At 35.3% G+C, this 15,957-nt stretch overlaps 1 protein-coding gene across 1 annotated transcript in view; it reads left to right on the plus strand.

The window, feature by feature from the left end:
- Nucleotides 1–15,957, plus strand: part of SBF2 (SET binding factor 2) — a 261,395-nt gene that overhangs the window by 138,905 nt on the left and 106,533 nt on the right. The window contains exons 7-13 of the mRNA XM_061462974.1: nt 9,676–9,808; nt 11,052–11,160; nt 11,782–11,895; nt 12,667–12,744; nt 13,800–13,913; nt 14,413–14,541; nt 15,285–15,383. Coding sequence (XP_061318958.1) covers nt 9,676–9,808; nt 11,052–11,160; nt 11,782–11,895; nt 12,667–12,744; nt 13,800–13,913; nt 14,413–14,541; nt 15,285–15,383 — 776 coding nt within the window. The remainder of the gene's footprint in view (nt 1–9,675; nt 9,809–11,051; nt 11,161–11,781; nt 11,896–12,666; nt 12,745–13,799; nt 13,914–14,412; nt 14,542–15,284; nt 15,384–15,957) is intronic.

The raw sequence follows: 15,957 nt of genomic DNA on the forward strand, positions 1-15,957 counted from the left end.
TCTTATGCACTCCCAACTAGGTGCACTGCATGGACAGTCACTGAGGCTTCATTTCCCCAGCAGCATAAACTGCCAGGCAGCTGACCCTGTTTGTGAATGTCTATATTCAGCTGCATAATCCTGACCCATCTCCTGTGCTGAAGTGGTACTTGGCTCACCCATGCTGGTATTTTATCTCACCAAGTTAACAGAAAATATTTGAAGGGTGGAAGGAGGAAAAGTCACATCTGTTTTCTGTCAACAGTCTCATATTATGGTTTGATGCTGTGGTTAAGTTGGTCTAGTAGTCAAGTGCTGTCGTGAAAACAGATCCATCACTCTTCCATCTTGAACTAGCTCACCTTGGACTCCTTAAGCTTTAATGCAGTGTGAAGAAAGCGGCAGCATCATGTGGGTGGGATAAGACCATCCCTTTCAGTGACAGCCATTAGAGCCATTTACAGTCAGGTAGCATCAAAATATTCCTTCAGTACCTGCTGCTCAGTGGTTCTGCATTTGTTTGGCATGTGTGGATACACTAAGAGCTCTGTCATCTACCAGTGTAATGTTGATGCTCTGATGCCAGCTGTCAGGAGGCAGGGTTCTGAAATGTGTTGGCAGTGACCACTATTTCTTGCACTGTTTGCCGTTCTGCAGAACAACGGAGCACATGAAATAAGATGCTAGCTTACTTTTTACCCAGTCCAAACTTGTATTACTAATGCTTCTGTTAATGAAACAAAATATGTAGTAGTTGATTTTTAAGAAAATTGTAAGTCTCAGAAAGAAAATTTATCTGACATAAGTAAATACTACTGTAAAGAAAGCTGTCTATTTAGTAAATTGCTGAAGTTAATGAGCTGTTTTGTAAAAGGAAGCTTTTCAAGTAAGGTGAAAAATACTAAAATTATATGTAACTATTTGCTCTGTAACAATTAGATGAATTTTTTAAGCTCTTAAGTGAAAATTTCTTTTGACATATTTGAGAAGAGACAAGTTTTCTATTTATAGTAGGACTTCAGAAAACATCTCTCAGAAAAGGGGAAAAAAAATCTTACTTTCCAGTGAAGAGCAAAATGTAAACTCCAGACAGCAAATATCTAATAAAAGACAAATAAATTTCAAAAAGGCAAAAGAAGCTTACCTCTGCTTGTAGAAAATACTGAACCAGTTCCTATTCAGAACAAACTACTTTTCTTTCTACTTTTGCTGGTATGAATGCAGAAATAACTTTTCTCATTATTCCAAAGCAAACTTGATAGCAGTTAAATCATAAGACCTTACAAATCTTTAAACTTCAAAACTTCAGTGTTAATACTTGTGCTAAGAAAGGAAAAACAGTTCTATAGGAATTGCCTTCCATATATTGTGTTTTTTTTATTTTTAAATCATTTTTAAAGTATTGCTGTTCAGTTGCAGTGTGGGCGAAGGTATCACTCTCAGGAAGTCAGGAAAAGCTCAGATAATTTCACGAAGAAAGAATTTTTAAAGATCGGTAAACATTTTTCAGGGAATCCAAATAAGATCTTTTTAGAAAATAAAACAACTTCCTAAATTATTCATGGTGATGGTGTTTCACAGTTTCCTTAATTGAATAATTGTGGGTTTATGCTTCATGAATATGAACCAGTGGTGGCTTAAGATAGCTCTGACTGAACGTCCTAATCAGTCACCTTTTTGTTTGTGTTGTCTTTGCATTTATTTGATTCCATTAATGTAATGCTTCGGTAGTTATATCCCTTGAGAAAGACTTTGTAGTCCTTAGACAGGAAACAGTATGTTTGCAGTTTCTTGTGTATCCTTGACCATTTTTCCTGTGTATAGTTTAAGAATGACAATACTCTTCTCATTCTTAGATATTTTCTTTCTAAGGATCATGATGGTGTTACTCTTACGCTGCATTGTTTTATTAAAGGACATTTTTCTGCTTTAAATGCATCCAGTCAACTGCGAGTATCCATTTACTCCATAAGGATTTAATTTGGAGTATTTCTACTAAGAATATTTTACAATCTATTGCACATGGGAGTCTTTCCTATATGTTATACTGTTCATTTTCATATTGCAACTAATCATAATATTGTGGGTTTAATTCTCTATTTTGCCTGTTGGCTTTATGCTTAGCTATGAGTTAAATACTTGCTTTTAAATTTTTATGTAAATAAATAAGCCATGTATTTGTCTGAAATTAGTCATTGTAGTTTGATTCAGATCACTTGAGAGCTATTGTTTTATACATAGCTGCAAAGATGACAAAAATATCCATCGCCAAGGTAGAAAGTCATTGTTTTCATATGCTTCTTGTGTTGATGAAAGTAAAATGTACTGAATTCATACCTTTAGAATATACCTGTATTTTCAGAAATTCAGGCTTGCATCTTACGCCTATGAGTAAATAAAGATTAAGCTGTCAAGATCAGGTTCTGTGATATGCTGATATGTTAAGTGTACATCACCATAGCAGATTTTTATGCTACCTAGCTAACATGACTAAGTCCCATAAAAAGGCTCTTATTAAAGTGTAAAGGTTTTTCAGGCTTTATTCCAAGACAGTCTTTAATACAGTGAATTGTCGAGATTGACAATGAGTGCATAAATATAATAATTTCATTTTGAGATGACACTTTCCTGTTAGATTGCATACTTCACTAATTAGCTTATATGCAGAATAATTTCCAATAGTCTCTAGAAAGTTATGGTTATAACTTTGCTTTCTATTCATCCTGCCACAGCTTTGAATCTGTGGTCAGAAAAGGTAATACTTCTTTGTGGTAATAGTTCTACTGATTCCTAACAAAATTTTAAAAACAAATTGTGTTGTTTGAAAAATATTTAAGCTCTTTCTTTTAAAATGTAATGTTGGTGACTAAGCAGAAATCCGCCTTTACTTTCAGTTTGCCATGTAGGCATCAATTTTGAGGGCTGGTAAATTCACATCAAATTCCGATTTTAGATTTGCTATTAGAATAAAGGAAAATAATTTGGGCTAATTTATCCACTATAAATAATTTTTGTAGCATGTGTTTCTTTTTCCAGCATATCTTTTGAGGTATGTGGGAGAGAAGGTTTCACAAAATATTTGATACAAACAATAAAGTCATTTTTCTTAAAAGGGCATTTCCAACAAAGGAAAGTCTACAAAAATCTCTAGAAATGTGGGAACACTTCAGTAGCATTCTCCCACCTCTACTTAGGGAAATTGGGCAGAATTTCAATTCATTAGTATGTATCTGTTATCTCAGTCCACTCAAAATTCTTTTACAAAATTCTTTCATTGAGTTTTGGTTAGCATGGGCCTGGGAGAGTTGTACAGAAATTCTGTATCCTGATAGTAGTTTTGTAAAGGATTACTGTAATCTCTAGTTATGACTTTTTCGCGGCTGGCGTACTAGATGTTTATGGGATAAACATCCAAACCAAATAGTTCCTATTTTAGGTATTTCACTAGACAACTAAGCAGAAATTAAGGTGTGAAAATAAATCCTATTTCAGCAGAACAGATTGTTACACAAATGTTAATGCCTGCATGCATGTAGAGACAGACAGTAAGAGAACAAATCCTTCTCTTTTAATCTGATAGTTAACAGTTCATATTGAGAAGTATTGCTTGCCACCCTCCCTGTAGGAGGTAAAAACTTAATCTCATGTTCGATTTGCATGATTATCTTTACCCTTAACAGCTCTGAATTTAGTTTTATATGCAAACCTACTGACATTGTCTTGGCATCTATTCTTTGCTGGAATTTGGTTTTGATGTGTGTTCAGTAAAAAAAAGTAATACTAAAAATACCCCCCAAACCCAACATGTAATACAAATTAACTGTATTACTTTTAGTAGCACATATGAAGCCCGCCGGCATGAGTTGCAGTAAGCTGCTGATGTTCAGTTGGTAATGCAGCTTTTGCTGCTCCTTTAAGTAGGTCTTCAGAGGGATTTAAGGAAATTGGTAATAATGACATGGTACCAACATGCGAGTGATAGGCATCACTGTATGTCTTCCTAAATAGATCATGTTCTGTGCTTAATCCCTGTTTCTTTGTGCCTCTGTAATTTTGAGTTTGGGTAACAACTGTCTGCTTGACTCGGTGTTGGCAGAGCACAATTGATAGTGTTAAACTTTGCGGGAGTGATAGTGACAGGAATACTTATCCATCAGCTGAAGAGATATTTTTATAGATAATTACTCATTTCACTCTCTTTGATACAATGTTTAATGATCAGTTGGCTTTTATGGCATTTATACCAAAATCGTTATGGTCCTGCAGTTCCTTACCTCTTCCAACCTTCCCCAAAAGCTAGTTTGTAGAGAAGCCCTCATTCTGCCCTGCTTCTTCCAAAGAAAGTGCAGCATTCATGGTTCAGATACTGAATTGCTTTCAGTTCCAAAATCAAAAGTTTATCTTTAAAAACATGTTTTGATTTCAGTACTAGGTGTCACATACGTATTTTCTACTATGAGCTCAGAAATTAGTATGAACATGTTATTTGTGAAGTGCTTGATTCTTTGAGGGAGTCTTAACTGAAGGCTCCATGCTTCAGAGGCTGCTTGTCTTCCTTTTTAGTCTGACAAGACCTAATAAGTTAATCTCTTGAGGTGTGGGTATGACTCATTTCTCTGTTACACAGCCAGATAGCAGGATAAACTAACCCTCACAAAACTCTCTGCTTGCGTAGCTAGATTACTCCCCTGTACTCTGACACTTTATGAGGAAGTTTGGGTATGATTTAATCATGTAGCGTGCAGTGTAGTCCTACTCTAACAGCAGATTGAATACTTTTCTAAATGTGAATCGATCCTTAACTAAGTAACATAGCAATGTGGGGGATTGGTTTTAACTGTGTGTAGTTGATTGGAAGTACTGTGTAATTTTTGCATTGATGAATGGAATTTGGCAAGGATTACATATGTGAGTATTGAGTACAATTGTTGCCTCTTATTTATTAGTTAAGCTTGTATTTTGTTCATTAGCAGTGCTATGCAGCTACATCTAAAAATAAAAATGAAAAGTTTTGTTTTTCTCAACTTTTTTCCCTCAGTTATCTTTACAGATTGACACTGCCTGGTACAGGACTTGTACTATGCACTCTCCAGTGGCCTTTGAGAAAGGCTTTTCAGTCTTTGTTGACCCATTTCCTGGATTAGTCTGGCTAAATTATGGATTATTTTCTCTATTGAGCTTTTTCTTGTGTCCAGTAATTCAAGAATGGCAGATTGGCATAATAATGTATTCTGTAGTTGAGTTTCCAAATCCATGTTTATAACTCTTTACAGAAGTCTGAAGAAGTTAGTGATAATATTTTGATTTCTTGCAATATAGAAGACAGCTAATAATTTGTCAAGCACACTTTGGGTTTTTTTTTAATCATGCTTGAATAAATACTTAAATTCTGGAACAACAGGAAGCAGGCAGAATGATACATTTGTTGCTGTAGGATGTCAGATAATTTAGCACAAATTACAGATTCTTTAAATACTTGACAACAGTGAAGGTCAGGAAGCCTCCATTCAAAATTTTCCAGCATATGTATAATATTTTACAGGATGTCTGTCTCTGGACTGCAAAAGAGTAATCTGTAAAAATCAACTTGTTTATTGTTTTTCGTGTTGTCTCTTTATGCCCTGACAAATTAGCATCGGATGTAGTGTGGAGTCTCAAGACCAGTATACGGTTCAAGGTTATAGACTGACACAATTGTGCCTTGTAGCATAAGGAAACTGGGCTCAGGCTGTTATTTGGAACTGTTTGTTTTCAGTAAATAGCATGCAAGGCTGGAAACAACATCTGAGTGGACTGGTCAAATAGTTTAATCGAGGTTTAAAAAAGGAAAGTAATTGAAAGTGTTACTGTTTATAATTTGATTCAGTCATATTGCTGATATTCCTGAAAATATATATTACGAAGTATTTGTGGAACAATAATCTTGTGTTGAGTTAGTGGTGGTCATCATGAAAATAAGAAAATTCTAGATTAGATGTCTGTATTGTACACTTGATTTTATTTGTCTTGTATTCTTATGTATTGTATACAGAGCAGTTAAAAAAAAATAGAAAAAAAAAGAGATGAGAACACCTGGTACCAATGAAACTGTGGGCTGTAATAGTTTTTTCAGTCACTGGAAGTGGTTAGCATGGGTTTCACTGTTCAAGTGTGTTTCCAGACTGAGTAGTCTGTTTTCAAGAAGTTGGTCAATACTGGTGATTAGCTTCTTAACAGAGGAGCGCTTTTATTGTGCAAAACAAGTCCCCAAACAAAACTTCCAAAACTTCAGAACCTCTCATTAAGTATGTATTAATTTTCCTTAGGCTGTGAAGCTTTCATTCAGGAAAGGGTAAGGGCAAGTGAAGCTCTCACTTTAAACTGGTTTTTGTGAAAGATACCTTGGGGAGAGGAGGGGCAAGGTGAGGTGGGTGGGGTGGTTTGGAATTGTATTCTTATTTCTTGGAAATTATTTATGCATTTTTAAATGAGCTCCAAAATATGTAAGACGAGTCAAATACTGTCGTTGTATATTCATTTGTGTTGTAGGTACATTGCAGAAATGAAAATAATATTGTTTTCAAATGCAAGTGCACAAGATTTCTAGTCTCTTTTTCTGTTTCTGCTGAAATGTGTCTAGTTTCAGTGAGCTGGCTTTCTCCTTTTTAGGCATCTCGAATGTAGATAATGGTAGAGAGAATCTAGAAATAACACTTAGATAAGAGATTCAATCCATTGAAAATTCCAGGTTCAGCTTGAAGTTAACATCTGTAAAGTTCTGTTGGTTACGTTAGGTAATTATCTCACGTTTCCCACACAGGTTTCTTTTGGTATTTGGAATTAGCCCAGTTGCGCAGACAGGGCATGCCAGTCTCTGTCCAGCACTTGGCCCTGCTGAGGTGTTTCCTTGTGCAGGGATTTTAGCCAGTGATAGATTACATGGCAGTAACGTGCACAGTTCACTGCTGCTTTTAACTGCTTTTCCCAAGGACCGGCTTAACTTGGACATGGGATGGAGATTGCCAGAATGGAGAGACAAATGCTGTCTATCCCTTTTGATATGTGAGCAGTTGGCCAGTGAGCTTTCCTTGTCCCTAGCAGCCTGCCTCCTTGCTTTGGTAATGTGTTTTGTTTGTCCCTGTTGAAACTCACAGAGAAGGTTGGATATTTCCCAGTGCCCTTCCTTTTTTTTCCCTGCTATTCCTTAAAAGACCTGCTGATTTATGAGAGAGGTGTGTTTAAAATCTCTCCATTTGGTTTCTTCCATAAGTTATGCAAATAAAGCAATGCTTTTGCCTAAGTCAGCAAAGCTGGGGCTACATCAAGTGTATTCATATCACAGCAAACATTTCAAATTAATCTTTCATGGCCAGTTAAAATGCAGTGAAGATCTGAGACACTTAACTAACAGAATGTAATAAAAGCTTTGCAGTAAATATTCTGTATGGCATAAAGTTTATGCATGCTAAAAATAGTCATCTTCAGTATCAAATTATCTTGGTGCTGATAAAGTTACAATGAGAAATGCCTTTGAGAAGTACAAACAGAAGCTTTATCTGCAGCCAATAATATTTAGGAAAACAGAACTAGTTTTCCTAGTGAAAGTCTCACAAACTGTGTCACCACTGCTTAATACTTTAAATTTAAAAAAAAAACACAGAAAAAAACCCCACACCTTATGTTTATTTCTGATTTTTTTTCCCGTCTTTTTATTCCAGTAAGTGTTGGCTTTTGAGTATGGTCCCTTTGTCCTCCAGTAAAACCTTGAGAGGAAGATGGAACTTGTGAACTCCAGGCTTGCTGTAATTAAGTTCAGATGACAGTCCTGTTGTTGGGCAGTTTTGCATAAAATGGGCAGTTCAGGTTTTTAAACTCTTGCAGGGACTTCTTCCTAATAGAATCATAGATTCATAGAATCATAGAATAGTTAGGGTTGGAAAGGACGTTAAGATTACGTAGTTCCACGGGCAGGGACACCTCACACTAAACCATGTCACCCAAGGTTCTGTCCAGCCTGGCCTTGAACACTGCCAGGGATGGAGCATTCACAACATCCTTGGGCAGCCCATTCCAGTGCCCTGCCACCCTTACAGTAAAGAACTTCCTCCTTATATCCAATATAAACTTCCCTTGTTTAAGTTTTAGTCCATTACCCCTTGTCCTACCACTACAGTCCCTAATGAAGAGTCCCTCCCCAGCGTCCCTTCAGATACTGGAAGGCTGCTATGGCAGCAGTTTATAACTTTCTGTTCAGTTGTATGTATATCCTCATACATACACAGAAGAAAGGTTGCTTTTTCAAGTTAGCTTCTAACAATTCACTGATGGATACTGTTTCATTCACATGAGGAAACTAGTTTGATTTTTTTTTTCTTTTAACACTATCCATACAGTTTGTTTTACACTAGCAGAATATTAATTATGGCCCTAAAAACAATAGCAAATAGTAACTGACTTGGCGTTACAACAAAGCCTCTGTCCTTGATTCCTCTCAAATCTCTGACGTTAATTTCATGAGCCTGTCCTTTCAAATCTTGGTGAATGGAGTTTGAAAGCACAAGCCATTATACTATTGTCTTGTTCATCCTAAGAATTGTCTTTTTCTCAACTACTCTCTCTGAATCCTTGTCCCTTTATATTGAACCAGGCTCCACTCCAGCGAAACAAATCTTCATGCAACATCATAGTAAAAAAAAAGAGTTGTCAATTTGTGTAATAAAAATTACTTAAGCAAAACAAGGTGTTAATTATCCTGTGAATATAGTGGCTCTCCTTAGTCACACTTACTGGGAAGATTATTGTAAGATAAGCAGTAGCTTTATAAAGGTAATACAGTCTGTCTTACTGATAACAGAAGCTGTGTCCTCAGGGGAACATCATACATTCCAGGGTATTTCAGGAAATTTCATAAATTTCAGCATATCTCATGTCTCAGACATGTCTGGTTCTCAGGATGGGACTTTGTTATAAAGGAAATGTATTTTTGGTTTTCCCTGAAAGCACATGGCTTTGTCCCTTAGGTAAATTATATTGTCTTAACCCCCACCCCCCACCACCAGCACCCATCATCCGATTCATGAGTGCTACCCTAAATCTCGTGGGGCTTGTTTAAACAGATCTTCTTTAACATATTCTTCTAATGACATGTATTGTTTTACTGCCCTTTTTTAACCTTGTGGCTCCTAGAATGCTACCCATGGATAAATTATGAATGTATTTCTAGGAAGTCATTGCCATTTTCTTTTGAGCTTGGCAGTGTGTTTTTTTGGTTTGAATTTGGGGCTTTTTTCCCCCCATTGAGATACATAAAGGTTTAGAAGTTAAGCCTGGATCAGTGACCAGAATGGAATTCTAGCTACACAGAAGGCTATGCAGAAGGTACACATAATACTGTTTGAAGTCATTAAGCATTGCTGGGATTTGTGCTGAGAAGAGGAAATCCTTGAAAGTGGTACAGGAAGGGAGATATGATATATTTGAAATGTAGAACTATATTCAGGTAGTATTTTAATAACCTGATAAATAGAAAAGAAGCTGCATGAGTTAATAAATAAAGAAGTAGAAAAACTTGGGGTTTGGCAGTTTATGAATTTATCATATGCTTTTTTGAAAATTTCTTCAGAAAATGTGGTGAATGTGATTTTGATTCTTCTTCTGATATATTGCTACTTTTTTCTTTTTCCTTTTCCTTTTCCTTTTTTTTTTTTTTTCTTATAGGAATCCAAAATGTACTCAGCTTATTCTGTGCTGTGCTTACAGAAAATAAGGTTCTCTTTCACTCAGCAAGTTTTCAGAGGCTCAGTGATGCCTGTAGGGCTCTGGAGTCTTTGATGTTTCCCCTCAAATACAGGTGAGTGCAGTTTTGATTCTTTGAACTCTTCAACTAATTTTATAACCCATTTTATAACTTAAATTACATTATCCTTAACAGAAGGAGCTATGCTATTTTTGTTCAAATAAGCAAAGGTTTTCATAATCATATATACAAGTCCTAGTCTGTACACATAATTTGTAAAAATCTGATTGCATCATAACAGTGGAAACAATTAAAGGAGAAACATCCTACCTACAAATACAATAGAAACCCTAGTCAAAACATCAGTTGGATTATACAACATGACAGTGGTGATCCATGAGTAAATCCATGGAAAAGATATTGAGGAGATCTGGTAATACTGTGCAATAAGAGGAGGTGTGTGGCAGCAAAACAAGAGACTGGAGTCATAAATTGTAGCAAGGGAGAGAGAGGCTGATCATGAGGATAACAAATCAGTGGAACAGAGCCTGTGGAATTTCCATCCCTGTAGGCTTTAGGACCTAGCTGGACAAAGCCCAGGACAAGGTGATCTGGAGTCAGTCTTGCTATGAGCTATAGGTTGGACTAAATGTTCTCCCGAGGCTCTTTACAGCCCAAAAGATTCTGTGGTTTTAAGATAACAGCTACATTACCTTGTGTCGCAGTTTTAAGTCACTGACAAATATTCACCAGAGAATGATTTTAAAATAACAAATTGACTCCAAAAAGCCACATCTGAATTATGAAATGGAAAACTTAATGTCAAGCTATTTGGGATTTTTTAGAAGACATTTAATTCTGACTCATTTGTTTCAAAACATGCTTGTATTTTAATAGTGTGTTTTTATTTACAATATTTCAGAGTTGGGCTTAATTTTTAATATAGAATAAGAAGGGGGAAAAATGGAAAGTGAATTCTGGAATATGCTTCTTCATGCTAAAATAGTCATGATTGTAAATTTTTGATAACTATATATATATAACAAATATAGCGTCCGTATAACATAAAAGTTACAAATATAAATAGGCTTCTCTTATTTTGCAAAATAGATATGTTTCCAATAAGTTGTAGAATCTATAATATAATGATTTCTGGAGTTTATATGACACATGTTCTTTTAAGAGCATGTCAATTTATAAAGACGTATTAATATTTTCATTTTTTGTTTTTAAAATACAGGCATTTATAGTAAATTTAATACGTAACATAAGTTTTTTTTTTTTCTCAAGAAAAAAGGTGCCCTATGTAGAAGGATAGTCAGAAGCTTTTATTTTATTTTGTTTATTCTTTTCACAGTTATCCCTATATTCCAATTCTTCCTGCACAGCTATTGGAAGTTCTCAGCTCACCAACACCTTTCATAATTGGCGTACATTCTGTCTTTCGCAATGACATTCATGAGCTTGTAAGTATGTCTACTGAGCAATATGTATAGTCACAGTGTTACCAGTCATGTTTAGTTGAAGAGATGTTTATATGGACAATTCATATATGTTTAAAATATTATTGTAGAAAGCAAGGCAAGATAGGAGGACAAAAATGGAAAAGCATCAATTCTTTTTGAAATATAGTGAGACTATAAAATTGAGAGGAAAATGATATGATTCTAGTGCAGGATGGGAAGGAATGGTTCCATTTACAGCTTTGCCGTGTGCTGGGAAAAACTGAACAAGGGCTACAGAGGTGTTTAGAAACCTGTAATTCTACATACAGTTGTCCTCACCATGTCCTTTTGCAAACAAACTTTTCTGTATCTCAAATCACTGAACACAGACCTGGAACATCCAGAAACAGAAGTCAGTTTTGAAAGGTTGGCCCAATTTAACTTGCTTTGGTTTCCATTCATTTTTTATGGCTAGATTCAGTAATATGAAGTACTTGGAGTATTTCCTTTATCAAAAACATTCTATACATTCAAGTTAGTACTGGTTTGTTCATTTTAACTCGTGCAGAACATGAAATTTGAACTGTTGTGTCTTTAAACTATGCTCACAGTATGCACTGCTGATGTGTTTCTTCCTTACAGTTAGATGTAATCATAGCAGACCTGGATGGAGGCACAATTAAAATTCCTGAATGTATTCATCTTTCTCAGCTGCCAGAGCCACTGCTGCATCAGACTCAAATGGCGCTTTCTCTAGTATGTTTTGATGCAAACTTCATTTTCCACTCTCTTGCCTATTAAAAAAAAAAGGTTAAATTGAATTTCAGTATTAAATCACTTTCAAACACATTGGAAATGAGATTTAAAACCACAATTCATGCCAACATTTGTGATTTTAGAAGAATTTGCTATCTACAGTTAATCACTAAGTTTTTTCACTATTCAAGAGATAGGTATTTTTCCTTCGTAATAATGATTTTTTAATAAGAATTCAACATTGGTATTTGAGCAGAATTGTTACCAGTTTAGCTGCTTTTCTGTTTCTATAAATTCATTTCAACTGTACATTTTCTTGAAGTTTAACAAATGAATAAACACTTTATTTGTATGTTACCTGTATATCAGTATTCAAGAATGATTGATAAGGGAATCACCAAAAATGTAGTTCAGTTTGTCTTTTTATTATCGTCATAAGTTAGAAATCACCTTATTTGGAGGCTTCTGAACAAATCTTCGTGTTTTACAGAGAAGAATCTTCTGGCTGTTAATCTGTTTCTAATGAATCAGCCCTAAAATCCTCAAATATGACTAGCTTCATTGACTGTAATGCAAATTTTTCATAATGAGCTCACTTATAGAAACCTGTAGCTAAGAAATTAATCCCACTTTTATTTCTATGCAGTCTTCATAATTTAAATCAGTCTATTATTTGAGATCCTTACTATCAGTGAAATAAGAAAAAAAAATTAATTTATCCTTTCCTCAGCAAAATGAGGGGAAAAAAAATTTGTTTAAAAATTTCTCTAGGTTTTGCATCCTGATTTGGAAACAGCAGATTATGCATTCCCTCCCCCACGAACAGCTTTATCACACTCAAAAATGCTGGTAAGATTTCTGTGTTATGTTTGACTTAAGGAGAAGACTCTTGAAATTTTAGACTAACTTCTTTTTAAGAATTTCTGCTTTGTGTTTTCTTTTCCATATACATATTCTTTATGGTATTATTGGTGAAGCTTAGTTAGTTTGTTTAAAGCGTTAAGACACCATAAAACAATTTTTAGGACCTCAGGTTTTAAACATGACTGTAATCTGTGAAGGTACTTGAGCTAAAATAAAGTAACATGGGTAACACAGGATTTGATCACAATTTTTGCATCTGGGCCAGCTGGAGATGTCACTGCCCCAAGTCTGCCCCCAGCTGTTCACAGCATTTCCATCAATCTGTCAATGTCTATGTAAGCACCTTCTTAGTCATTTAAATCAAAATATACCAGTACATTAAAGATCTACCACATCTTTAAAGATCCAGAACCCTGGCTTATTTTGGCGGCAGTAGGTTGGCAAGCGAAGGCATGAATTTGAAGAGTCCTAGACAGGCAGCTGAGCAAACTTAGAGCAGTCTCCTCAGCTGGCAGAGCCACAGCGAATGGCTGTAGTGATGCCTGCAATACTTTTAGCCTGGTTGTCACAGCAGCAGCAGTGCCATCTTAGGCTTCTAAGGTTCCATGCTCCCCTGCCCACACCAGTGGCACTGCTTGTGCAGTGCTGCAGAACCCTACTTATTTTAAGGGGTAAATCCAAGCTAAAGTACCCTCTTTCCTTTATTTAGCAGCAGTTTTCTCTTATGGCAGTTCTTTCATGTGGTTCACCACATGACTACCCCAAAAGCTACACTTGCATTGCCTGTTGTGCAGGCAAAAGAAGGTCAGCAGGAGTAAAGGGGTGCATATGTACTAGATCTATCATTGCTATCTGAGGACAGGTCAGTAAAACTGTAGCCTCACGTAAGAGAACTTCATACGTGTAAAAGTATCTGCCTATGCTATACTGCTACATTGTTTGATGACTTTGTAGGCGTTTCTCAGATGGCTTTATATAAATGTGTGGAAAAGTTTAAAGTGCAAAAATGTTTTGATAGCACATTCAGTTACTGCTTACAGGACAAAGAAGTGCGAGCAATCTTCCTTAGACTATTTGCACAACTTTTCCAAGGATACCGGTCATGTCTTCAGCTGATCAGAATCCATGCTGAGCCAGTGATTCATTTCCATAAGGTAAAAGAGAAGTAGTTATGTATATTTAGCTAGTGTCGTGTTAATCCTGTGAGCTTACCTTTTGAACAAGTGTTAAAGTTTAAAAAAAATAAAACAATCTACACGTGGTAGGCATAGCATTCTGACATAACACTATATCAGTGCATTTTAGTGGGACTAATTGCAAGGACAGTGATGAAATATGAAACAGCATTAATATTAACATTTAATACAAATAAACATGAGCAATCATTATGGAATTTTGAAAACATATGTATTGAATTAGAATGCAATACTCGGAAGTACTAGTTTTCTGTTTTATTATCTGTGACATTTTTAAAATGTTTGCATCGATCACTCCTGAATTTAGGTGTAAAAAGATACTAGCTAATAGAAAAGATTTCATTACAATGTGCCACCTATTAGTAGAAGCTGGCGAAAATATTTAACTGCCAGTATATAACTGAGTGTAGTTTTGATACTGATGAAAGACATACATTTTTTTCTTTCTTTATTGCAGGCAGCCTTCTTGGGCAAACGAGGCTTAATTGAGAATGACTTTCTAACCAAAGTGCTCAATGGAATGGCATTTGCTGGTTTTGTGTCAGAGAGGGGTCCTCCTTTCAGAGCCTGTGATCTTTTTGATGAGGTGAAAACTATTCCTATATATACCTAAGTAAATGAAAATGTACCTATGATATTTCAGCATGTAAAAAAATACTGAACTGCTTCTGTATCCTCATTGTTTATTAAAGTTTATATTAGTCTTTTAAATTCCAATTTCTACTAAGTATACATTTCCAGCTTGCTTCCATAAAATTATGCCCTGCTCATATATATGAAGTTAAACAGATGTGTAAATCGTGGTAATGCTGCTCCTATTGTCAGGTTTGGAACTTTGTAATGCATCACATGTGGTAGTACAGAACTATTTTGAGTAATTTAATTATATTCTTAGAAACATTGAAAAAAGTAATTGAGAAATATTAAATTAAACACATACCCAAGAATATAAACTGGGACAAACTTTTTTTTTAAGTAATGCCATATTTTTTCTGTTCTGGTTTTTATTTGAATGTAGAATACAAATAGAGTTTGGTATTAATTCTGCTTAGTAGTAGTATATATAAGAAATATGGATTGTCATATTAGAAATGTTAAAGGAATGCTTTAGGTACATAGGAATCTCTGTATTTGGTAGGACTATAAAGTCTGGTAACAGAAGCTGTGTATGAAAGTGAAAATATCTCATGTTCCAGAGCAATGTGACATTGCACATTTTCCAGTGTTCAGTTTTCTTTGCTGAATTTCAATGTAAGATTAAAATTTCATGATTTAAATACAAAAGAAATTATTTTTAGTTGAATTGTAAACTTTTTTTTATTTTTTAAGTTGGTAGCCTTTGAAGTTGAAAGAATTAAAGCTGAGGAGGGTAATCCACCAAAAATGATAAAGCATGTTAGAGAACTTGCAGAACAGCTCTTCAAAAATGTAAGTTTACTCTATCTGCTGCACTTTTGAGGTAGTAATATTGAAACTTCTTACTTCTGAGATTGATCCAGTGTATGAAAATGAAAGTGACTGCTTCTGTTAGTCATGTGTACATTATGACGGAAGAGTTTGGAACTTCAAGTGTCATCAATTTTGTACATGTGATGTACATTGGTGGAAGTTCAATATAGTGATATTGATTTATTAATGCTGATATTAATTTGTGTATAGGTACTGCTACTTACTTTTTTTTTTGTCAGTATTCACATAACTTGTATCAACTGTTATATTCTCTGCTGCAACCTGTCCATGCCTCTAGACAGTTTTCCACGTGAAAACTGTACATCCAGTTTGGCATAATAGGTATTTTCCACAGACCTTTTTTGTTGTGCAACCCAGTCCCTACAGTTTGTGTGCTCAGCAAGTGCTATTTCTTACATCCTATTTCTTGAACTCTAGGTTTCCTGGAATACCATTTCCAGTTTCATTCTTGTCTTCCTATCATGCTCCTTTATGTTACGTGTTGCTTCTCTTTCCATTCGTTAGCTGGTTTTGTGGGTTTTCTTTGTTATTC

The sequence above is a fragment of the Pezoporus flaviventris genome, unplaced genomic scaffold (genome assembly GCF_033815535.1).
Source record: "Pezoporus flaviventris isolate CSIRO_AGI_PZ_B2104156 unplaced genomic scaffold, CSIRO_AGI_Pfla_v1 ptg000036l, whole genome shotgun sequence".
Classification (NCBI taxonomy): Eukaryota; Metazoa; Chordata; class Aves; order Psittaciformes; family Psittacidae; genus Pezoporus; species Pezoporus flaviventris.